Here is a 25,554-nt window from a genome sequence, read left to right as displayed (position 1 = left end):
TCTGCGGTGAATTCACGGGGGTAGAAAAGATCAAGGTTTTGGATGGGGGAAGATAGGAGATGGTGGTGAACAGCTGTTTTGAAGACCTGGAGGGAGGAGTGGGATTGAAGGGCGTGTGGGAGTTTGTTCCAGAGGCGGGAGAAAAGAGGAATGAGAGAGTGAAGGTGAGCAGAGAGCCTAGATTTCGGCAGTTTAACCATAAGGGGGTTGCTGGCAGATCTTGTGCGACCTGTAGGAATATTTGGGGGACAGAGCACAGATAGAGCTGGGGGTCTATCATTTCGCTTCGAGGGACGCAGGAGATTGAAGAGAATGTGGAAGTTGCTTCGACGGGCGGGAAAAAGGGGAACGCATGAGGGTACGTAAGCAGTGATTCTGGATTTAGGTAGTTTCACCAGAAGGGGGTTAATAATGGACCGTGTGTGCCCTGCACATACCTGGGGGGAGACAAAGCACGTTGAGCTAAAGCAGAGCGGGACCAGAGAGGAGGAGGTTGAAGACAGAAAGACGACCGCTTTCCCGACCGAAAGAGAAAGACGAGCGGGACCAGAGAGGAAGACGACGTCTGCAATGGCGAAGTGATAGATCGATAGACTCAGCTTCATCATGGGAAATTCCAATAATCCTGAAGGCCTTGGTTTCCACAGCATCAAACTGAGCAAGACGTGAGGCAGGGGAGCCAGCTTAACAATAAATTTATTAGATGGAGTACCTTCATAATACAAAGAAACCTCCTCTCTACTATCAAGGACAATATATATTTTTATTCTAATCCTATTAATTCAGGATATTCATCTTGGTAGGCTCTGAATGAATGAATGAATGATCGTTTTAAGGCCATTTTCCCCGCTAGAGCGGCTTGAGGGCTTTTTTTCCGCTATGAGCGGCTAAATCACACAAGTCTTGCGGGCCCCATGACAATCATGGTTCCCTGTTTGAGGCAATGTTTTTATGGCCGGATGCCCTTCCTGATGCCAACCCTTGGTCACGCTCTTACGATGCGCAGGGATACGGTGTACCTATTCTAAATCGGGGTACACACCGTGATCATTCATCCCAGCAAGCTGGTACTCAATTTGCCGACCTCGGAAGGATGACAGGCTGAGTCAACCCCCCTGGCGTTAATTTAGCAATCGACTGGGATTCGAACCCAGGATCCTAGGATCCCAAGCCGGCACCCTAACCGCTAAGCCAACACCAGGCTCTAACCACATTTATTTGAAACTGCATGATTATCATTTTCTACCAAAGCGTGATTCAAAGCCATCGTTTCTGGAAATATCAGATCGGCGTATCGACTACATCATAACCCAAAATGCGAGTCCCACCCTGAATATGAATATATTGAATGATCGTTTTAAGGCAATTTTCCCCGCTAGAGCGGGGGTTAGTCTTGCGTGCCCCATGACAATCATGGTTCCCTGTTTGAGGCAATGTTTTTATGGCCGGATGCCCTTCCTGACGCCAACCCTTGGTCACGCTCTTACGATGCGCAGGGATACGGTGTACCTATTCTAAACCGGGGTACACACCGGGATCATCACCCTGAATACGTCTTTTTCCAGAATTGTTATATATAAACATCATGTGTTCCAATCTTGGGAAATGTCACACAAGACATTCAAGGGGGAAAGTGCTGGATGGAAAATTCTTACAAAGGGCAGTCAAGTTCATTGAAATGGGGATTGCAAGTGCACATTGCTCTGTGCCCAAAACAATTAGTTGCTATGAATGTTTTTGTGGGTTTTTTGCCCTTAGCTGAAACTTCAGACCTATGAATTGTTTGGGCAATAATTCTTCACAAGCATGGCTATTTTGGGCATGGGTGGTTACAGGAAGAGGTGACTGATTTCTGCTCCTCCTCTTCTGTTTCTCTTAACTTCTACGTTAGGCCCGAGACTAATAATTATCGAGTCTATTTCTGCACCATCAGGCTGTCAGAGTGAGCACCCAAATAATACTGAAAGCAACATAGACTACCCCTAGCTAAGAACATCCCTAATTCCATTCTGAAAGTCCTGCTGAATACCACTTAGGGTTATTCACTGGCACTTTCGAAATGGAAGAGGGATGTTCTTGGCTTGGGCCTTTGGGGCACATGTCGGTTTCATGCATGTGACCATGGTGAATAGTTTCTGGAGATCTCTCTCTTCCTACTCATCCCCCATTCTGCAGTAAGTACAACATTGGACAGAAATAACTACCAAGAAATAACTGGTATCCCCTGTGACCTTCCCCATGCATAAGAGCTAACCTGATCTGAATGATGCAACTTTCCTTTGTAACAAAATGTTCTTGTGCCAAATTTTATGTTATTTTCTTCTTGAAAGCTTGAGAGTAGGAGGTTTTCCAGCCATTATATTCCTCACTTAAAGTAGGAATATATCACTTTAAGTAACCATATGACCGGTTTTTCCTGGATATGTCCTCCTTTCAGTCCTCAAATCACTGTCCGGCCAGGTTTTAAAAATAACTAAAAATGTCGTGATTTTGCCTTTTTTTCCTTTTGCATTTTCAAAGGCATAATTTTGACGATTTGGGATACTTTTTACCTTATTTAAACGGATAAACCATTTTTGTACATTTTTTACGGTGATAAAATATGGTTATGTAATGTTTGGACCAGGACAGCTTGATACCAGTCTGTACTTCTCCGTCATGGTGTAATGGATGTGTTTGAATGTCGACACTCAAGCATCCACTTCCTCTTCTAGTCCAGACCGTTATCTCATATACATTTATTTTATTTTATTTTTATTTTCTTCTTTACAATGCCAAAGCGAAAATGTAAATTCACTGCAGAACTAAAGACAAAATTTCCGCATTTTTGAAGTGATCCTGAAGAATAGGAAGCCTAGTGCTTGCTATGTAGAGCTGATATGTACATCTCTGTGGCAAATAAAGGAGCTATTGATTTACAATCTCATGTGGACTTGGACAAGTACAAGAAAGCAGTTCGAGGAGAAAGCTCTTCATCCTCATCAGCAATATTGACAGATTATTTTGTAAAAACAGGCAGAAAATCAGATGCCAGCATCCTCTGAGCAAAGTATGCCATTACTGCAGCAGAGGGTGTTTTGTGTTTCACACCGTTAAGCATCACAATTGTTTCAAGTCACAATTAAGTCACAATTGTTAAGTTTCACATCTATCTTGTTGAATAAGACATTCCTTGATTCTGAGGTAGCCTGGTAATTTTCAATTTGCTCAAACCAAGACAGAGCGATTCTTAGAGAAGTATGCATGGGTACATCAGGAAGAAGAGAACTGAAGAAGTACAGGTGAAGGGAAAGGATGATCAATGCATGTGAAGAGGTACATTGAAATTTAAATAACGATACCATTGATTTTTGAGGTCATAACACATTCTTATTTATAGATACTCAATGTAGACTACCATGTAGTACTCCCTCACTCTTTTTTTTTTTTTTGCTGTGTCCTCTTTTTTTTGAAATTCAAATATGGTAACCCTACTTAAAGTACACCTATCCCCTCACACCCTACCCCCAAAATACCTCTGAAGCTGAAAAGAAACCTCAAGGGAAGCTGATGAGATAAACAGTCATATTTACTGCACTGATAACACTTCATCTAAGGAAGGCTTCCATGTTGTCAACAAGATAGTAGACCAAACGTTTGACAGACCAGGAACATAAATTTATGTATGATGATGAATAAAGTCTTCTATGTATATTACTTTTTATGTTTTGTATAAGTGGAGACAATCTTTAGGATGACCCTGTGTACACATTGTATGAGTAAAGCAGTACATAGATACATTTTCCTGATCAAATAATTCTGCCAGTATACGGAGGATACTTTTGTAGCCCGATTTCATCTTACTAAGAAGTCATCATTTTGCTTGTTCACAATAATCAGACTGTAAATGTGTACTTCGCCCTGCTTCTTGCGCTTTAAACAATTTATAGCCACAAAAGATCGAAAATTAGTTTGTCTATATAATAATGTGTTTGAACAAGATAAGTTTTAAAACATTTGCTCACTGTATATGACGACGTAACTTTCATTGGAGTGTGATAAAAGCACAGTTAGGCCTTGCTCCCTCTCCCCCCCCCCCCCCCCCCTCCTCCCCTTGTGATTTGTTTTTGTTGCTCTTACCTCCACCACCGACATGGCTGGGGGGTAATGTTTCCACCCCTGTCTATTTATCTGTTTTTTTGTGAGCAGGATATCTCAAAAAGTTCTGGAGAGGTTGGGTGTGTGACAAAGAGAAATTGTTGAGATTTTGATGAAGATCTGAATCCGGATACCATAAATTTTAAAGTGATTTTTAACCTTTCAGAGATAGGGCCCACAACGATAAATAGGACGATATCTCAACCACGTGTGGACAAGTTATGAGAAAACTAGGTGGATGAGGGGGAGGTGACAAGAACAAGCCGGTTGCAGATCCAGCCTATCAGTGGGATACAAAAAACAAACAACTGTTCAGCCTGGCGGGGGTATGTGCCCTACCAAGTGCCGTTTTAGTTGTTACCCTGCGCTCGCGGAGCAAAAAGCAGGGTTAAGCATTCACCTATGTATGTACGTGTCTGCATTTAAAAAAATCATTTTAGTGTAGCGGTTACCGCTGGATGTACATAATCGCCTTGCACCGGCCAGAACACGGCCAGACGCGCCTCTCCCGGGCATGCCCGGACTCACTGTTCCCGGGCACGCCCGAACCTCCCGGGCACGCCCGGTCTCGTCTTTTCCGGGCATGCCCGCTATCGCCTTTCCAGGGCTCGCCCAGAGCGTCCGGGCATGCCCGCTATCGCCTTTCCAGGGCTCGCCCAGAGCGTCCGGGCATGCCCGCTATCGCCTTTCCAGGGCACGCCCAGAGCGTCCGGGCATGCCCGCTATCGCCTTTCCAGGGCTCGCCCAGAGCGTCCGGGCATGCCCGCTATCACCTTTCCAGTGCTCGCCCAGAGCGCCCGGGCACGCCCAGCCTCGACTTGCCAGGCCGCAGCCAAACACGCCCGGGCAGGTCCAGACTCGCCTTTCCAAGGCTCGCCCTTGATACCCGGGCATGCCCGGTATAGCTTTTGCCGGGCAAACTTCCCGACATAAATGTGTATATATATTGTTGCCCGAAAAACGGGCTTGTGAGAATACCTGAGCTGTTTGGTTTCAATAAAGCAACTCGGACGAATTCCGTCTTTGGTCGCGTCAATTCTTTCGACTCGCGTTGGAGCGCAGCTCCTTCATTAGTTTATTTTAGAGCCTTTGTTTGTGCAAGTTACCATGATATACTGTTTTATGCAGCACACCACATTGTGGATTTCCTTCCACAATCCCCCCGCCACACCCATTGTAATTCATGATCTCTTCTAAAAACATGCTTTGCGTACCTATTGTCTGTACAAAGGGCATTGTATCAAGCGAGCTTTATAATCCACTTTGGCTTCTACTAAAAAAAATTCATTCACAGCATCATGATGTCATAACTGCTTATTTCAGGCCATCATTAATTTTTTGAGATTTTGCAGCAAAGTTTTTGCGACATGTTGCAAGTTCACAAAATGTGACTCGATGTTTAATCTGATGTATATTCTACTTATTTTTCACACTTGATCAATAGGCCTTGAATATGAGTATAACCGCAATTCTAAACACCATCCCGACATCACTTCCAGGCACATCTTTGCTGCTGCTGTTGCTTTGGCGCCAAGGCCTAGCCGTGGCAAGTGTGGGAGACTCGCGTGCAGTGCTTTGCTCTACGGATGGAAAGGCCCTGCCACTAACGCATGAACACAAGCCGTTCCTGCAGCCTGAACGTGGGCGTATCAAGCGAGCAGGTATGGAAGAAAAGGGCTTGGGAAATTGGCAGAGTTATGATAAATGCAGATGTGTTTGAGTTTTTGACTCCTCTTCCTCCATCACTGTGTGCTTCCATACATGCTTCTTCTACAGTGATGTAACTCACAAGTTTCTTGATATCATATCCAGCATTAGGCTGTATATCAAATATTCCATTGTTTTGTTAATTAGGAGCATACCATTGTTCATGAAATGGTGAAGGAGGCATGGAAAACTCTTGCATTCCCATGAGTTTTGTCCCTGCAATATCTTTGCAAGTGGACCCAGTGACCTTGAATCATTGACAGAGTAGAAAAAATACTAAGCAACTAACAATATGTCCACCAAGATATGAAAGTGTGTCCAGGAATGCGAAATATCTGTTTTATTGTCCACCTATTCCCCCTTCACTCCACTTTGCTCTGTTTTATAATTCAGATTCTCCATGAGCCTCAACACTTGTTTAAAAAAAATAAAAAAAATGAAGCACCATCAGTCATGTAAACCTAATACCTAATCTTTGTGACCTTCACACTGAGCCCTTTTGTGCAGGGTTTTGTAACGCTGGATAATAACTTCAGCGCAACTCCAAGTTATGTTTTTGACTCTATAAGGATGTCATCTTTCTAGTTTAAAAACATCTTGATCTCTCACCATCTGTTTGAATTCTGTCCCAGTCACTCAACAATGGACATGCTGCTGTATCCTCTCCCAGCAATGGTTCATTCAAATTCACTCAATACTATCCTGCCTGTTTGGCTCTGCGTCCACTCCATGGATACTTCATCTCCAAAGCTTCTGATCCTGAGCTTCCATTTCTGGGTGTTGGATTCCTCACTGGTTAGCCATTTCCTTAATCCCATCCTTCCATCTTCTCTTTGGCTTCCTCTTGGTCTCCTTCTGGCATCAATATCTCCACCTTTTTCGCAATCCAATCTTCCCCTATCCTCCACACATGCCCAGCCCACATCAGACACTGCACTTCAGCCAGCTTCCTTAACTTCCTCTGTCCAGTTTTTGTCCTCACTTCCTCGTTTTTTGTTTTTTTTACTCTCTGCATCCAGCAATCCCAAGTATTATTCTCAGACATTTACTATCAAAACCAATCGGTCTACTTTTCCCGCTTCATCCAAATCTAACTCTAAGATCCAAACAGCATAACAGAGATTACTGCTGTGATGTTGGAGGCCCTAAATGGTTGGAGTAATCAGCAATGGCTTGAGGCCCTAAATCTCAATCAAGAGGTCAGGACCATCTCCTTGGCCATATCTCGGCATTAGACAGTCTGGCATCCTGCTTTGCTTGCCAAGCTCCCTGCCTGTGGCATATAAGGCCACCTTCATTCCTGGATTACTGACTTCCTCCACTCACACAGGCAATGTGTTGCCATTAACGGGATAGCTAAATGTTTAATGTAGAATATATAATCTGTAAGTTCACAATCATGAAGTAAAGTATTCAGTATCCGACTTGTCCGTCTCATTGAAGAGATGAAGAAGCTCCTCCAGTTTGCACCCCCTATGTCATTGTCCAGGTAGTGAACATCATTTTCATCTCAGTCGGATTCGTCGCCGTCTGGTGTGTTGGTGTTGCCATCCGTCCAGAGAGCATTGTCTTGGCTGCCATCCATTGCGTTTGAAATGGAGCACTTGATGAAGCCCTTCTGGATGATGGCAGGAACAAGCTCATTCCAGACGTGCTCCTTCCATAATTTGATGATAAATTGCTGAAACTGCATCAGTTTCACGTCGAAGTCGGCCAGGAGCTTCTGCGTGATCGTCGTTCGACGAAGGACGGAGAGACTGTGCCGCTTCATAAAACGATCTCTCCATCCACGTGATGCCTTGAAGGTGGACATGTTTGGCAGCGTCTTCGCAAGCATGACGGCTTTCACATGCATCTCCGAAATGCTGACGCCACCGCTTTGTTGCCGACGATCTGTGACCCAATCGAGCAGTTTGGCCTCGAGCTCGGGATGGGTGGCCATTATGCTTCGTGGGAGCGACTGCAGACGCTCCTTCTGTTGTCTCCATAGTCTGATGTTCACCTCAGATATTCCTTCCAATTCCCGCCCAGCACCTCTGTTACCGTGATATTCAGCGTATCGAACAATGTTTAGTTTTTGAGCCGCGGTGTATGATCGTTGTCGAAAACTCATGGTTAATTACTGTAAGAAAACTAGTGGAAATAGAAGTCGCTGGTAAATCTTATGAACAACTGAATGAAACTGTTAAAGAACACTTGAGTTTTATAAAATAATATAGCCATTTATCAGCAACTTGAGTGCCACGTGATTGTCGTCCAACAATAGGCTACAGGTTGCTTCGTTGGATTGCTATCCGACTTCCGCCATTTATTTAATATGCGCTGCTATGTTTAAACTTTGTACCATCACACCTGAACATCGTGATTGACACGATTTACGACTGTCGTAAATTTAGTTCCTTGACCTGCCGTGATATTCTTTCATTAGCGCCGCTCTGTTCAACTATTACGAAATCGCGACCGACAGTCGTGGTTGAGATGGACTTCGTCATTTTTGACTTTTGACAGATGTAATAATGTGTTTTACATCGATATTTTTTTTCATTTGAGTGCTGAAATAGGGGTGCGTATTATATATAGGTCTATAGATTTTTACACCGCGACAAAAGTCCAAGTTGGGGGTGCGCGTTATGCACAGGGGCGCGTTATAGTCAAAGTTTTATGGTACTAACAATCTAGAAGGCCTTTGTCCTTAGCTCAATGGAGTATTGTTCTTTCCTATGGGTTGACACCTTAGCATCACATCTGTCTCTCTGAAATTCTGTGGAATATAAATAACATTCTTAACATTATTGCAATTTCCCACAATGAGGCCGAAGCACAAGGTCTGTTGCTTTTCCATCGCAGGCAGGTCAGTGGTCTTTCTCTGTTTTTTACTGCTTCTTCTCCAATATTGCTCCCTCAGCTGTCTGAGTTGTCTGACTATCCCCAGCAACTCCAGGATGCACACATACTTCCAGTAACCCCCTCCTGATTAAACTACCAAAATTCAGGCTGACCGCAAACCTCAACTCCATTGCTCCTCACTTTTCCCGTCTGTGCAACCTCCTTCCAAAAGCCGTTCTATCCCACCCTTCCCTCCAGAGCTTCAAGCAGGCACTGCACCATCCCCCATCCTGACCCGTGATCTTTGTAATCCCCATTAACCTATTACCCCAAACCCAACTATTTCACTTTCTTGGTTCTGCAATCCTTTTTCTATTCGTTCATTTCCTTCCGAGTTGTGTCAATTTGTTACCCCGCTACCCTACTATCAAATCAACCTTGCTCTTCCGTGAATTTTGATCTTGTTGGAAAGAAAAGTCCATTTTTCAAGCAGCTGATACTCTTGGTCCCATGCCTTTTGGGTGGTATGGGGAAAAGACCTGTGTAATATGAAGGCTAAATATTGGCCTTTTTTAATATCGCATACACAAGCCAAGTTATGACATTGTTGCCATGGCAATATAACTCAGGCTATCACAGCCGTGATCTAATTAGGTTGAGATAATGTCATGAGAAATATATATCTGCAATATTAAAGATAAATGTTCAACGTTTAAAAAAAAAAAAATCTCACACACAAAAGTACATGGACAGGAGATCGGTCGGTAAGTCGGACATAGCTCATCTTAATGTCGTCGGTCACTGACCTTGTCACCACCTGCTTATTTTTTCAACAACAACAACCATGCGGAGCTCTTGTAGACCTGCAACACATTTGAGGTACAAAGAGGCATGGGTCTAAAGGGCTGGTACCATGGAATACAACAACAACAACAGGGATTTTAAGGCCATTTTCCCTGCGAGAGCGGGGGTTAGCCTTGCGGGCCCCATGACAATCTTCTTCATTTTTCCCCATTTTCTGCATCTCCCCTTGTTAACCCCCTTGCCCGCATTTCTTCTTCCACCACCTTTAGCCAAGTCTTTCTCGGCCTTCCCCATCCTCGACTGCCTTCTACATTCATTTCCATCACTCTTCTCAACCAGTCACTTTCATCCTTCCTCAACACATGACCAAACCATCTCAACCTGTTTCTCTTCATAGCATCCATAACAGGCTCTATTCCCATCATCTTTAACAATTAATCATTTGTCTTCCTCTCTCTCAACGATTTTTTTTTTTTTTTTTTTTTTTTTTTTTTGTATACAAGATCGAGGCTCGTGAAAGAGCGAACATTAATCACACAGAAGGACAAACCGACACATAAAACATATAACATCGGGAGCGGTAGACAAGATGGGGAGAGAGGGGGAAGGACACAAACACAACATTTCAGAGCAGGGACCGAGAGACATGGAGACATCGAGAGATCTGAGAGAGGGCAAGGGCTTTGGGGGGGGGGGGGCATGGGAAGGGGGCGGTGGGAGAGGTATAAAACATATGGACACTGCCAGGACTTCCAGGAAAGAAGTTGGAATTTCAAACAAGGTGGATCTGGGGTGAATTAGCGGGGGTAGAAAAGATCAAGGTTTTGGATGGGGGAAGATAAGAGATGGTGGTGAACAGCTGTTTTAAAGACCTGGAGGGAGGAGTGGGATTGAAGGGAGTGAGGGAGTTTGTTCCAGAGGCGGGAGAAAAGAGGAATGAAAGAGTGAAGGTGAGCAGAGAGCCGAGATTTCGGCAGTTTAACCATCAGAGGGTTGCTGGCAGATCTTGTGCGACCTGTAGGAATATTTGGGGGACAGAGCACAGAGAGAGCTGGGGGTGCAAGGCCGGAGAGGAGTCGGTAGAAGACAGAAAGACCACCTACCTGCCTGCGGTGAGTGAGTGAAAGGCCCTCAGAGATAGCTTCATCGCGGGAGATTCCAATAATTCTGAAAGCTTTGGTTTCAACAGCGTGAAGCTGAGCTAGGTGTGAGGCAGGAGCACCGGCCCATAGGGGAGAACAGTATTCCATTGAGCTGCGGATGAAAGCCTTGTATGTGGTGAGGAGCTCAGGTGTGCCGAGGAAGGACTTCGCACGACGGAGGATGCCCAGTCGGCGACTGGCTTTGGAGGCCAGCTTGGAAATGTGGTTTTCCCAAGAAAGATCATGGCAGATAGTGAGACCCAAAATCTTGAGCGACAGAACTTCTTGGAGAGGATTGTTGAGAAAGTAGATGGGAGGGTTGTCCAGTCGATCTTTTCGGAGAGACATAGTAAGAGTGTGAGATTTGTCAGGATTGAAAGACATGTTCCACTTGTTTGACCAGTCTGTGATTTTGTCCAGGTCTTCAGAGAGTGAGGAGGCAGCAGACTGCCGATCTGAGGGAAGAGGAATGGAGCGGCAGAGAGTGGAGTCATCAGCAAAGAGATAGAGAGGATTTTCGAGAGAGTCAGAGAGATCATTGATGAAGACCAGAAAAAGCACGGGGCCCAGAACACTGCCTTGGGGATAATCCGCACATCCACCGAACCATTTGCATTTCCACCCTTTCCAGCCTTCGTTGCTGCCCTACGTTCATTACCCATGTCTCGCTCCCATAAATCATAACACTTCTCACACATGCAGCACACACCTTTCCCTTCAGCTTCAACGACACTCCCCTCCCCGTCAGCACGCCACTCAGTTCCCGAAACTTCTTGCATGCACATCTCACTCCAGCAACCGTTGCCGAGTCTGATCCACCTTCTCCATTCACCATGTCTCCTAGGTAGAAAAATGTTTTCACACCTTCCAGCTTCACTCGGTCTCCAAGATCTAACTCAACATTTCCTCCATCTGCAGCTCCCTCTGTGCACACCTTACACTTGAATGTAGCTGCCACACTGGTTAATGACCCTCTCAGACCACAACATTTTTGATGAACCCACTCAGCGCACATTGTACATTGAATGGAGTTCACTCCGACACCCTTCCTGCACACAGCACACGGACACTTCCCAGTTCTTTCCACCTCACCACATGCTTTACCACTTGCATCACCTTGGTTTTTCCAATATTCACCTTCAGACCTTTTGTCTCCATACATTCCTTCCACTTGTTCATCTTCTGCTTCAGTCCATCCATACTTTCCGCAATCAACACCAGATCATCTGCAGACAACAACTCCCAAGGTAAACCCTCCTTTACATTCCGAGCCAGCACCTCCATCACAGCTACAAATAGTAGTGAACATAGTACCGACCCCCTAATGCACTCCCACCTTCACCTCAAACTCACCACTGTTCCCGTCCTTCGTCCGTACATCTGTGCGTGCTCTTTCGTACATTGCCATCACTACTCTGATCAACCATTCCTCCACTCCTGACTTCCTCAATGCCCATGTCACTACTTCACGTGGAACCCTATCAAATGCTTTCTCCAGATCAACAAACCCAAGAAACAACTTCTTCCTCTTCTCCATGTACTTCTCCTGCAACTGCTTTACAATAAAAAGCGCGTCTGTCGTTACTCTTCCTGGCTTAAATCCAAACTGCATTTTGTCGATCTTCACTTTGTTCTTTTTCCTCCTCTCCAAGACCCTTTCCAATACCTTCATTCCATGCTCCAATAACTTTATCCCTCGATACGAGCCACATTCCAGAGGGTCACCTTTCCCCTTGTATAGAGGGACAAGGGTATTCAGTTCCCAATCCAATGAAATGCGGCTATCTTTCACCACCAGATTACAGATCTCTGTCATTCGCTTCACACCCCAACTTCCCGCTGCCTTCAACATATCTCCCACAACTCCCGTCGGCCCTCCCGCTTTTCTACTCTTCATTGGTTTTATCGCTTCCCCAACTTCCTTTTCAGTTATCTTCTCTGCCGGTCCTAAAACTGGGTTAATTTCCCATGTTTCCATCCCATTCATTCTCTGCATTCAACAACAATTCCATATGTCCCTTCCATCTTCCTTTAATTCCATCTGGGTCCACAACGATTTATCCCACTTCATCCTTCAAGCAACTCACCTCTATCACATCACACCTCTCTTCTGCTATCTGCTTTGCAATCCTGAATACCGCTCTCTGACCCTCTTCCAAATCCAAGCATTCTCCGAACATTTTCCTACATGCTTCCTGCGCCTTTGCTAGCTTTTACTTTGCAACCTTCCCTGGCTGCCTTATAACTTTCATGCTCTGCCTTTTCTGCCCCCGTACCCTTCGCCTTCTGCCACTCCTTGAACCTCTTCCTCTTCTCGTCAATCCTCTTTCCAACTTCATCCCACCACCATGTTTCCGAGTGCCTCGGTGGTCCTTTTGTCCATGCACATACCTCACCAATGGCTCCCAACAGACTATCTTTCATTGACATCCAACCACTTTCAAGCTCGACCACATCATCCTCGACCATACTCAGCCTCTCTTTTAATGCCTCCCTCACTGTCACCTCTTTCAACCTCCACATCTTCATTCTCGGTTGGTACTTCACCCGCCAAGCTCTCCTCGCACCTTTCACCCTTATGTCGCAGACAACCAAGTGGTGCTGTGAAGCAGCCTCCTCCCCCGGGATCACCTTTGTGTCCCGGAGGTGCCCCCTATCTCGCCTACGCACCATCAGGTAGTCAATGGTTGTTGTTGTCCCACCTAACGTGTATGTAACAAGCTTATTATCCTCTTTCTGGAACTGTGGATTCCAAATATACAAACCAGCTCCATCAGCAAACTCCAAAATCCTTTCACCTTCTCCTTTCCTCACGCCATATCCGTAACCCTCATGAACTCCCTCAAAACCGTCTATACTCCTTCCAACATGTCCATTTAGGTCTCCTCCTTCCACAACAACTTCCTCATCTTTCACGTTTTCCATCAGCTTCTCTATTGCACACCAGAACCCAAAAAAAAAAATTTCCTTCCCAAGTCTTATTCGTTTATTTGTTGTTCTTTTTGTTCGTTCGTTCTTCGTTCGCGATCACGCGGTTAGAAATGTATAATCTCTCCCCTGAACAACGATTTTCTCTCATATATTATAACACACTTTTTTTTTTTTTTTTTTTTTGTATACAAGATCGAGGCTCGTGAAAGAGCGAACATTAATTACACAGAAAGACAAACCGACACATAAAACATATAACATAGGGAGCGGTAGACAAGATGGGGAGAGAGGGGGAAGGACACAAACACAACATTTGAGAGCAGGGACCGAGAGACATGGAGACATCGATATATCTGAGAGAGGGCGAGGGCTTTGGGGGGGGGGGGGCGTGGGAAGGGGGCAGTGGGAGAGGTATAAAACATATGGACACTGCCAGGACTTCCAGGAAAGAAGTTGGAATTTCAAACAAGGTGGATCTGGGGTGAATTAGCGGGGGTAGAAAAGATCAAGGTTTTGGATGGGGGAAGATAAGAGATGGTGGTGAACAGCTGTTTTAAAGACCTGGAGGGAGGAGTGGGATTGAAGGGAGTGAGGGAGTTTGTTCCAGAGGCGGGAGAAAAGAGGAATGAAAGAGTGAAGGTGAGCGGAGAGCCGAGATTTCGGCAGTTTAACCATCAGAGGGTTGCTGGCAGATCTTGTGCGACCTGTAGGAATATTTGGGGGACAGAGCACAGAGAGAGCTGGGGGTGCAAGGCCGGAGAGGAGTCGGTAGAAGACAGAAAGACCACCTACCTGCCTGCGGTGACTGAGTGAAAGGCCCTCAGAGATAGCTTCATCGCGGGAGATTCCAATAATTCTGAAAGCTTTGGTTTCAACAGCGTGAAGCCGAGCTAGGTGTGAGGCAGGAGCACCGGCCCATAGGGGAGAACAGTATTCCATTGAGCTGCGGATGAAAGCCTTGTATGTGGTGAGGAGCTCAGGTGTGCCGAGGAAGGACTTCGCACGACGGAGGATGCCCAGTCGGCGACTGGCTTTGGAGGCCAGCTTGGAAATGTGGTTTTCCCACGAAAGATCATGGCAGATAGTGAGACCCAAAATCTTGAGCGACAGAACTTCTTGGAGAGGATTGTTGAGAAAGTAGATGGGAGGGTTGTCCAGTCGATCTTTTCGGAGAGACATAGTAAGAGTGTGAGATTTGTCAGGATTGAAAGACATGTTCCACTTGTTTGACCAGTCTGTGATTTTGTCCAGGTCTTCAGAGAGTGAGGAGGCAGCAGACTGCCGATCTGAGGGAAGAGGAATGGAGCGGCAGAGAGTGGAGTCATCAGCAAAGAGATAGAGAGGATTTTCGAGAGAGTCAGAGAGATCATTGATGAAGACCAGAAAAAGCACGGGGCCCAGAACACTGCCTTGGGGAACTCCAGCCTGAACAGGAAGAGGAGATGAGAGAAACCCATTCAGGGCCACACGTTGACGACGACTAGAGAGGAAGACCGCCAGCCATGCGTGGAGATTTCCATGGATACCAAAGGAGGAGAGTTTGGTGAGCAGAGCGGGGTGCCAGACCGTGTCGAAGGCACGTGATATGTCGAGGGAGACAGCTCTAATTTCCTGTTTGGCATTGAGGACCTCCATCCATTGTTGAGACAGCAGAAGCAGCATGTCCAGAGTAGAGTGACCAGGTCTGAAACCAAATTGATGATCAGAGATCAAGCCATTGGAGAAGAGGAAAGATTTCATATCAGAAGCAATGATGGATTCCATGACTTTGCTGATAATTGGGAGAAGGCTGATTGGTCTGTAGTTGCTAGGATCTGTTTTTGCACCTTTTTTGTGCAAAGCGGTGATGTTGGCTGATTTCCAAGCAGATGGCAGTTGACCTTGAGCAAAAGAGAGGGTGAAGAGAACAGAGAGAGGGTGAGATAGAGCAGCAGAGCAGGATTTTAGGACCCGTGCGCTGATGCCGTCGGGTCCACTTGCAGAATCAGAGTCGAGGGTTGACAGAAACTTTTCCACCTTGTCAGGAGGAAAGGACACGGAGTCCAGGAGCAGCAGGGTACGACTGGGTATGGTGGGTACAGAGAGGGATGGGTTTGGGACACAAGATTTAGAGGCAAACACAGAGTTGAGGCATTCAGCTTTTTCACGTGCGGAGTCAGCTGTGTAGCCGTTTGAGGTAAGGGAGGGGATGGAGGGGGAACAAACACCAGAAACGGATTTGACCAGACGCCACCAGGATTTGGAAGAGGGAGACAGATAAGAGAGTTCGGTCTTGAGAACGGAGAGATATTGTTTCCTGGCTCTCCTGAGGGTGGACACACACTTGTTTCGGGCTTTGTGAAAGGAAATGAGATTTCCTTCCGTTGGATTTGCTTTCCAGGAGACGAAGGCAAGTTGTTTCTGGGCAACAGCCTCACCACAAGATTCCGTGTACCATGGACGGGAGGAAGGGTATGACAACTGAAGACGAGATGGGATAAATCTGTGCATGTGAGAGAGCAATTTACTTTGGAAGAATTCCCAGGATGAGTTGATGTCAGAGGTGGTAGAGATGGGAGACCAGTCCAGATGATTGATGGCTGCTTGAAGACCGTGCCAGTTGGCCTGAGTGAAATGCCAGACTCGTCGACGCTGAGCAGGCTCCCTGAGGATGGTCAGAGAGATGTCCACTTTAACAAGGACATGATCAGATGATCCGATCGGAGCAGAAGAAGAGCAGCAGACATTTTCAGGGAAGTTAGTCATAACCAAGTCCAGAAGAGAAGATGTTCCGTTGACTGAGATCCGGGTCGGGAAATTGACAGATTGTGTCAGTCCCAGTGAGTCGCAGAAGTCCTTTGCTGAGGAGCCATGGCTGGTGAGAGAGGTACCCACACCCAGCCAACTGGCATGATGACAGTTGAAATCACCACATATGAGGAAGAGAGAGTTGGGATGAGTAGATAGAAGTTGGTCCATATCATCAGACAGCGAGATGTAGATGGAGTCATCACTGTTTGGTGGACGGTACAACACACATATGAACAAGAGGTGGGAGCGAAGGGGAAGCCGTAGCCAGAGGTATTCCTGGGGGTGAGGTGGAGAGAGTGCAGTGCAGGGCGAGTGAGGAAGAGAGTTTTTGATAAAGATAGCAACCCCGCCTCCAGGACGAGGCTCAGGTCTATCATACCGGAGGAGGGAGTAGCCCGGGAGAGATACTATGGAATCAGAGACATCATAAAGGAGGAAAGTTTCTGTTAAGCAGATCACGTCTGGTTTGACAGAAGCAACCTGTATGGAGAGATCAGTTAAGTTTGAACGAAGGCCCCGGATGTTTGACGTCCATACCGTTAATGAAGAGGAAGGGGGAGCATCAGATACAGAACAGGGGGGAGGAGGGGTAGGGTAAGATGTGGAAGAGGTGGAAGAGGTAGGGAGAGCTGTTGAAGGTGTGTCGGAGATTTCAGAATAGCTCGGAGAAAGGGAAGGATGGGGCGGACAAAAGGTTTGATGGTGATTGGGTGAGCCACAATGAGGTGTTATTTGAGGAGGGGGAAGAGCGAGGCAGAAGGTTGGGGGAGATGGAGGTGAGAGTTTGAAGGGGGAAGAAGCGGGGAGGACGCTTTGAGGAGGGGGAGTGAGAGGGGGGAAATTGAGAAGCAATGAGGGTGGGGAGATTTGAAGGGGAGGGGTGAGGGGGGAGTTTGGGAGGGAAGGCACAAGGGGAGGGATTTGAAAGGGATGGGATATGGGGGAGATTTGGAGGGGAGGGGTGAGGCAGGAGTCTAGGAGGGGAGGGGCGAGGGGGCGTCTTGGCGGGGAGGGGTGAGGGGGTAGTTTAGGAGGGAGGGGGCAAGGGGGGAGATTTGAAAGGGATGGGTGATGGGGAAGATTTGGAGGGGAGGGGTGATGGGGAAGATTTGGAGGGGAGGAGTTATGGGGAAGATTTGGAGGGGAGGGGTGAGATTGGATTTTTGAAAGTGTACGATTTATGGGAAACGAACATTTATTGCAAAATGAGTATCTTGTGACCTTCGAGTTAAAAATACGTTTAAGGACGCTGGATGGAGGATGGAGTGCAGGAGAGTTTAGGGAATGTAGAAAAAAGGCACTATAGGAGATGGATATTTTTTTTGGGATGAATTGATTTGGTGAGCAAGTCGAAAGCAGCCTTTTAAAGAAGAAGAAGAAAAAGGTGTTATAAAATATGACGGAATACATAACTTGAGGGGAAAGTGTAAACATTGAAGGTTAATGAGTGAAAACTATCTGGGGAAATGGGGGAGAAACACGTGGTCGAAGAACGAACGAACGAATAAGAATGAATAAACGAATGAGAACAGAACTTCGCTCCCACCTTTTCTTCTTTTCCGACAAAAGGATGCTTTCGTCTTGCTCACCAAATCTATTCATTCCAAAAAATATATATAATACCATCTCTTACAGTTCCTCCTTTCTACATTCCCTAAACTATCCAGAACTCCATCCCTCCTCCAGTGCCCTCAAACGTATTTTTGACTCGAAGGTCTCAAACTCATTTTGCAAAAAATGTTCGTTTCCCATGAATCGTACACTTTTCAAAATCCAATCTCACCCCTCCCCTCCAAATCCTCCCCATCACCCATCCCTTTCAAATCTCCCCCCTTGCCCCTTCCCTCCCCTCCCTCCTAAACTCCTCCCACACCCCTCCCCTCCGAGACTCTCCCTCGCTCCTCCCCTCCTAGACTCCCCTCTCACCCCTCCTCCTCAAAGCATCCTCCCTGCTTCTTCCTCCTTCCAACTTTCACCTTCATCTCCCCAAACCTTCTGCCTTGCTCTTCCCCCTCCTCAAATAACACCTCACTGTGCCTCACCCAATCTCCATCAAACCTTTTGTCCGCCCCATTCTTCCCTTTCTCCAAGCTATTCTGAAATCTCTGACACACCTTCAACAGCTCTCCCTACCTCTTCCTCCTCTTCCACATCTTACCCTACCCCTCCCCCCACCCCCCCCCCCGTTCTGGACCCGATGCTCCCCCTTCCTCTTCATTAACGGTATGGACCTCAAACATCCGGGGCCTTCGCTCAAACTTGACTGACCTCTCCATACAGGTTGCTTCTGACAAACCAGATGTGATCTGCTTAACAGAAACTTTCCTCCTTCATGATGTCTCTGATGCCTTGGTATCTCTCCCAGGTTACTCCCTTCTCCGGTATGATAGACCTGAGCCTCGTCCTGGAGGTGGGGTTGCTATCTTTATAAAAAACTCTCTTCCTCACTCGCCCTCCACTGCCCTCTCTCCACCTCACCCCCAGGAATACCTTTGGCTACGGCTTCCCCTTCGCTCCCACCTTTTGTTCATATGTGTGTTGTACCGTCCACCAATCAGCGATGACTCCATCTACATATCACTGTCTGATAATATGGACCAACTTCTATCTACCCATCCCAACTCTCTCTTCCTCATATGTGGTGATTTCAATTGTCACCATGCCAGTTGGCTGGGTGTGGGTACCTCTCTCACCAGCCATGGCTCTTCAGCAAAGGACTTCTGCGACTCACTGGGACTGACACAATCTGTCAATTTCCCGACCCGGATCTCAGTCAACGGAGCATCTTCTCTTCTGGATTTGGTTATGACAAACTTCCCTGAAAATGTCTGCTGCTCTTCTTCTGCTCCAATCGGCTCATCTGATCATGTGCTTGTCAAAGTGGACATCTCTCTGACCATTCTCAGAGAGCCTCCTCAGCATCGACGAGTCTGGCATTTCACTCAGGCCAACTGGCACGGTCTTCAAGCAGCCATCAATCATCTGGACTGGTCTCCCATCTCTACCGCCTCTGACATCAACTCATCCTGGGAATTCTTTCAAAGTAAATTGCTCTCTCTCATGCACAGATTTATACCATCTCGTCTTCAGTTGTCATACCCTTCCTCCCGTCCATGGTATACGGAATGTTGTGGTGAGGCTGTTGCCCTGAAACAACTTGCTTTCGTCTCCTGGAAAGCAAATCCAATGGAAGGAAATCTCATTTCCTTTCAGAAAGCCCGAAACAAGTGTGTGTCCACCCTCAGGAGAGCCAGGAAACAATATCTCACCATTCTCAAGACCGAACTCTCTTATCTGTCTCCCTCTTCCAAATCCTGGTGGCGTCTGGTCAAATCTGTTTCTGGTGTTTGTTCCCCCTCCATCCCCTCCCTCACCTCAAACGGCTTAACGGCTGACTCCGCACGTGAAAAAGCTGAATGCCTCAACTCTGTGTTTGCCTCTAAATCTTGTGTCCCAAACCCATCCCTCTCTGTACCCACCGTACCCAGTCGTACCCAGCTGCTCCTGGACTCTGTGTCCTTTCCTCCTGACAAGGTGGAAAAGTTTCTGTCAACCCTCGACTCTGATTCTGCAACTGGTCCTGACGGCATCAGCCCACGGGTCCTAAAATCATGTTCTTCTGCTCTTTCACTCCCTCTTTCTGTTCTCTTCACCTTCTCTTTTGCTCAAGGTCATCTGCCATCTGCTTGGAAATCAGCCAACATCACCGCTTTGCACAAAAAAGGTGCAAAAACAGATCCCAGCAACTACAGACCAATCAGCCTTCTCCCAATTATCAGCAAAGTCATGGAATCCATCATTGCTTCAGATATTAAATCTTTCCTCTTCTCCAATGGCTTGATCTCTGATCATCAATTTGGTGTCAGACCTGGTCACTCTACTCTGGACATGCTGCTTCTGCTTTCTCAACAATGGATGGAGGTCCTCAACGCCAAACAGGAAATTAGAGCTGTCTCCCTTGACATTTCACGTGCCTTCGATACGGTCTGGCACCCTGCTCTGCTCTCCAAACTCTCCTCCTTTGGTATCCATGGAAATCTCCACGCATGGCTGGCGGACTTCCTCTCTGGTCGTAGTCAACGTGTGGCCCTGAATGGGTTTCTCTCATCTCCTCTTCCTGTTCAGGCTGGAGTTCCCCAAGGTAGTGTTCTGGGCCCTGTGCTTTTTCTGGTCTTCATCAATGATCTCTCTGACTCTCTTGAAAATCCTCTCTATCTCTTTGCTGACGACTCTACTCTCTGTCGCTCCATTCCTCATCCCTCAGATCGGCAGTCTGCAGCCTCCTCACTCTCTGCAGACCTGGACAAAATCACAGACTGGTCAAACAAGTGGAACATGTCTTTCAATCCTGACAAATCTCACACTCTTACAATGTCTCTCCGAAAGGACCGACTGGACAACCCTCCCAGCTACTTTCTCAACAATCCTCTCCAAGAAGTTCTGTCGCTCAAGCTTTTGGGTCTCACTATCTGCCATGATCTTTCTTGGGAAAACCACATTTCCAAGCTGGCCTCCAAAGCCAGTCGCCGACTGGGCATCCTCCGTCGTGCGAAGTCCTTCCTTGGCACACCTGAGCTCCTCACCACATACAAGGCTTTCATCCGCAGCTCAATGGAATACTGTTCCCCCCTCTGGGCTGGTGCTCCTGCCTCACACCTTGCTCGGCTTCACGCTGTTGAGGCCAAAGCTTTCAGAATCATTGGAATCTCCTGCGATGTAGTCAACGCCGAGGGCCTTTCACTCACTCACCGCAGGCAGGTTGGTGGTCTTTCTGTCTTCTACCGACTCCTCTCCGGCCTTGCTCCCCCAGCTCTCTCTGTGCTCTGTCCCCCCAATATTCCTTCAGGTCGCACAAGATCTGCCTGCAACCCTCTTATGGTTAAACTGCCAAAGTCTAGGCTCTCTGCTCACCTTCACTCTTTCATTCCCCTTTTCTCCCGCCTCTGGAACAAACTCCCCCACTCCATTCAATCCCACTCCTCCCTCCAGGTCTTTAAAACAGCTGTTCACCACCATCTCTTATCGTCCCCCATCGAAAACCTTGATCTTTTCTACCCCCGGTAATTCACCCCAGAGTCCTTGCAGTGTTCATATGTTTTAATCCTCTCCCACCTCCCCCCAAGTCCTCCCGATGTCCCTGCTCTCAAATGTTGTGTTTGTGTCCTTCCCCCTTTTCCCCCTCTCTTTTGTGTCCTTCCCCCTCTCTCCCCATCTTGTCTGCCGCTCCCCTTGTTTTTTGTGTTTTGTGTGTCGGTTTGTCTTTTTGTGTGATTAATGTTAGCTCTTTCACGAGCCTCGATCTTGTATACAAAAAAAAAAAAAAAAAAAAGAACTTGTCCTCTTCATCGCTCCGACCGACCTGCGGAGCATATCCTGAGATGACGTTCACCAAGAGCTTTCCAATCATAATTTTCACCACCATGAACCTTTCACTCACTCGAGTCACACTCACCACACTGTCTACAAACTCCTTAGAAAACAGGACACCAACACCATGCACACCTTCCGGGCACCCTTGCAACACAAACTTGTATTTCTGTCCCTGCCTACCCTCCACCATTCTCACACCACTTCGCTTCCATCTCATCTCCTGCACACAACATATGTCCACTCTTCTTCCAACCAATACTTCCACCACTTCTCCTGATCTCCCTGTCATTGTCCCAAACCTCAGAAACCGATATCCACGTGGGGCATCAGACGTTTCGTCATCATAAATGGAGTGATTTCCACCCTTGCTTCGATCGAGTTCCCCACCTTGATTTTTGACTCGAGGGAGCGAGGTCCCCCATGGGGTACTTCGGGCTGTACCCTGCCCATATGTAATTGTAATTGTCATGGTTCCCTTTTTGAGGCAATGTTTTATGGCCGGATGCCCTTCCTGACGCCAACCCTTTTGGTCGCCTCTTAAGACACGCAGGGATACGGTGTACCTATTCTTAATCGGGGTGCACACCGGGTGGCAATGGTGGCAACGTTTTTTTTTGTTTGTTTTTTCTTTTTTTTTCTTTTTTTTCTTTTCTTTTTTCTTTACAGGGTCGAAGTCTCATGGAGAAGCTATGACGTGAACACGTGCATAAATGCAGACATAGAAATTCAACAACTACGCACTTAACTTCATACAAAGACAGCTGGTGACCTTGACAGAAAAGTGACATTACTCGACAGAGCACTCTGGGTTCTCGCAACACCATCTTGTGTTGTAACTTTTCTCTTTGCAGTCTGTGAGCCAATTTTACTTTTCCTTTTTGAGGCTCTAGGGATAACAGAGGGTTCGCCTAGTCGCACAGACATTGGCGCAGTAGGGCAATAGTGGAATAATATCTAGAGGACAAGAGGAGGGTAGGGGAAGCGATAACCTGCAAGAGCGCTGGACTAGGGCAGTGCCAATGTGTGGGGGTTGGGGGGGTAAAATAATAGGTTGTGCATGGGGATGAGGGGATGACATGAGATGGCGGTGCACCACGAATGCTTGAAGCCATGGGGTAATAGTTGGAGAGAACAGCTTTAATAAAGCAGCTCAATCTCTTAATTAAGGAGAAATCTCCCGAGGGGTTACCTACCTTTTTGTATGCTTTGCTGTGATTCTGCTCATATCGAATATGCTAATCATATGTTAAGAGTAGTACGGATTCTGTCAGGATCTGAATCACAGCGAATGCTTTAACCACACTGCCACTGAGTCTGGCCCATTCTTGCCAGGTTGGAGGCGTTAGCAAGGTGACTGCAAGTGTTAATGCTGGCGTCACAAATTCCACAAACACGAGATGTTAAACAAAATCGCCGTTTACAGTTTGTTCATTCGATTTTCAAAACGATTTCTTGGACAATTTTAACCTTTTTTCTTTGACCTTTCATTTTCAAGATGGACTCGTGTAGAAAGGGTGAATCAAAACATCTGATGAAAGCATAGACGGTACCGAGCTTAACAGGAAAGCTGAACTTCGCTTGTTCGATTGTGATGGCAAATTATCGCTATGTCGGAATGGATAATAAACATATCCGGTCTGAAATCCATATTTTTCAAAAAATTCTCGCAGTAGGTTAAAAAGGGATTGTGCTGTGACCTTTACTTCTTTGCCATGTACATGCTATGCCCTTCACTCATTCGCCACATGCATGCTGTATACATATGCCACATAGCTCACTTCCGTGCGGCGGTTTACATTCTCTGTGCAATTTTATTGTGTTAAAATGTGATTTGATGTGCTTTGTCTGGTGCTGTGAGCATCGATACTCCACTGGACACGTGCTGTGCTTTCGCACTACAAACAAGCTGCGCACTTGTACTCCAAGATTAATTTGTCTCCTCGTTCTATATTTTTTATGCACTGTGGGTAATTACAGCCTACTCATCCGAGCTTAACTCACTCTTGTGTACTTTTGTATTTTACTGATTGCACAGCACCATGCACACATACTACTGTGTTCAAAAAGAATCCGACCTTTATTTTTCGTGCGTAAAAAAAAAGAAGCTAGGGAGGCGTTGATTAGTGCACGTATGTAGGCGATCCTAATGCGCACGCGTGAATTTTTTCCCACCTGCAGAAGCTGTCATTCGACGGCAGACCGCCGATGAGTGAGGACATGTAAGCGAGCGCCGTCGGATTTTCGTTTTTGACAAAATGACGGAAAAACTTGAACAACGCTACTGCATCAAATTTTGTGTTTTTTGGCCTCGGGGATGTTGGATGCTTCCATTGTGATGACTGCAACTTGGTTTCTGGGTCGTACCCATAAACCCAGGACTCATCGCCAGTGATCACTGTGTTGGAGAAGCTGGGATCGCTGTTCACAGTCTCCAGCATGTCCTGTGCGATCTCCAAATGGAGTTGCTTCTGCTCAATCGTTAGCAGCTTTGGTACGAACTTCGCTGAGATTCTCCTGAAGCCCAAATCCTCCTTCATAATTGAATGAACGGTGTTGAATCTTGCGGATCGTTTCCACTTGGGAATCGACAAGCTTTACACAAAATTTGATGCAGTAGCATTGTTCAAGTTTTTCCGTCATTTTGTCAAAAACGAAAATCCGACGGCGCTCACTTACATGTCCTCACTCATCGGCGGTCTGCCGTCGAATGACAGCTTCTGCAGGTGGGAAAAAATTCACGCGTGCGGCTGGGCCAAATCGGAGGTGATTTTCCTAATTCAATGTAATTTACCTAAAAGTTGTGAGTGAGTATCAGGAACAAAATCATGAAAAAAAAATTCAAAAATATTGACGTTTTACGGTCAGACAGCCCGTTACCATAGCAACAGTTACAGACGACTCAAAAAATGCCTAAATTGACGATTTCTCAAGCTGTGTTTGACCCCCAGAGTTGATTCTGGTACCAAAAGATGCAGAATTGAAAGCCAAGGATGATTGGATAGCTTAACAATGTCTGTGACACAATTCCATACCACTTTTATCCAAAAAACTGATTTTTGTCTGAAATTTCAAGCATATTTATGGAAAAAAATTGAAAATTTTGCTTTTTAATCATAGGATAACCATTAATCAGATTAAATTTACTTTAAATTGTCTTTTACAACCTTGTATTGTCCAGTTTTTATAACTGTTATAACGTTGTTTAAATTTGGCCATCTTCATTTCAATAAAAAAAAGTTAACAAAAGCAGCTTACAATCATTAATTTTAATGCCTGCTTTCGGTTGTTACTGTAACCATTCATCAGGGCGTTCAAGGCGCCCTTGCACACATCAAGAATAGGCGCTCTTGTCTTCGATACAACGGCAGTGAACTCTGGGGTCAAGAGTGGAGTCGTAGTAAGACTGGAGACTGAGTTTGGCAGGAGTCTTCTGCAACTGGCGTGTCGGCACCACATCCACGAATTGGTTGGAGGGGCGTCTTGCTCAATAGTGTATGGCCCCACCACAGGACCTAATGAACAGCTGTTCAAGCGACTGCTCAACACTTGGAGTGAATTGGACCAGGGCAACTACACATTGGTCGAGGTGTCTGCTCAACAGAGAGAGCTGGCTGGCCATGTACATGCCACCATCACTTTCCTTCAGACGTGGATGGACAATAGCACAAAGGAGACTCTTCGACACGACTACCTGGAGCTGGCACACCTCACACTGCTGTTTCTTGGAGGGACTGTCCCTGATGGTATGAGGACCATCACTATCAAAGCTCCTGGGGCATTCCACCACGCCCATTGGATGAGCAAGACTTTATACACTATAAAGGTGGCACTCTTCCGTTGGCAGCTG

The 25,554-nt window shown here is 46.4% G+C and overlaps 1 protein-coding gene across 2 annotated transcripts in view; it reads left to right on the top strand.

The window, feature by feature from the left end:
• The window catches only part of LOC137432882 (protein phosphatase 1L), a 239,881-nt gene that overhangs the window by 132,362 nt on the left and 81,965 nt on the right, over nucleotides 1-25,554 (top strand). For both annotated transcript variants that reach the window (XM_068125173.2, XM_068125171.2), the window contains one exon: nucleotides 5,637-5,798. In XM_068125173.2, the coding sequence (XP_067981274.1) occupies nucleotides 5,637-5,798 (162 nt within the window). The remainder of the gene's footprint in view (nucleotides 1-5,636; nucleotides 5,799-25,554) is intronic.

The sequence above is a fragment of the Myxine glutinosa genome, chromosome 8 (genome assembly GCF_964187855.1).
Source record: "Myxine glutinosa chromosome 8, kmMyxGlut1.1, whole genome shotgun sequence".
Lineage (NCBI taxonomy): Eukaryota > Metazoa > Chordata > Myxini > Myxiniformes > Myxinidae > Myxine > Myxine glutinosa.
Note: the sequence above shows the minus strand (reverse complement) of the source record. Positions and strands in the feature narration are given on the sequence as shown.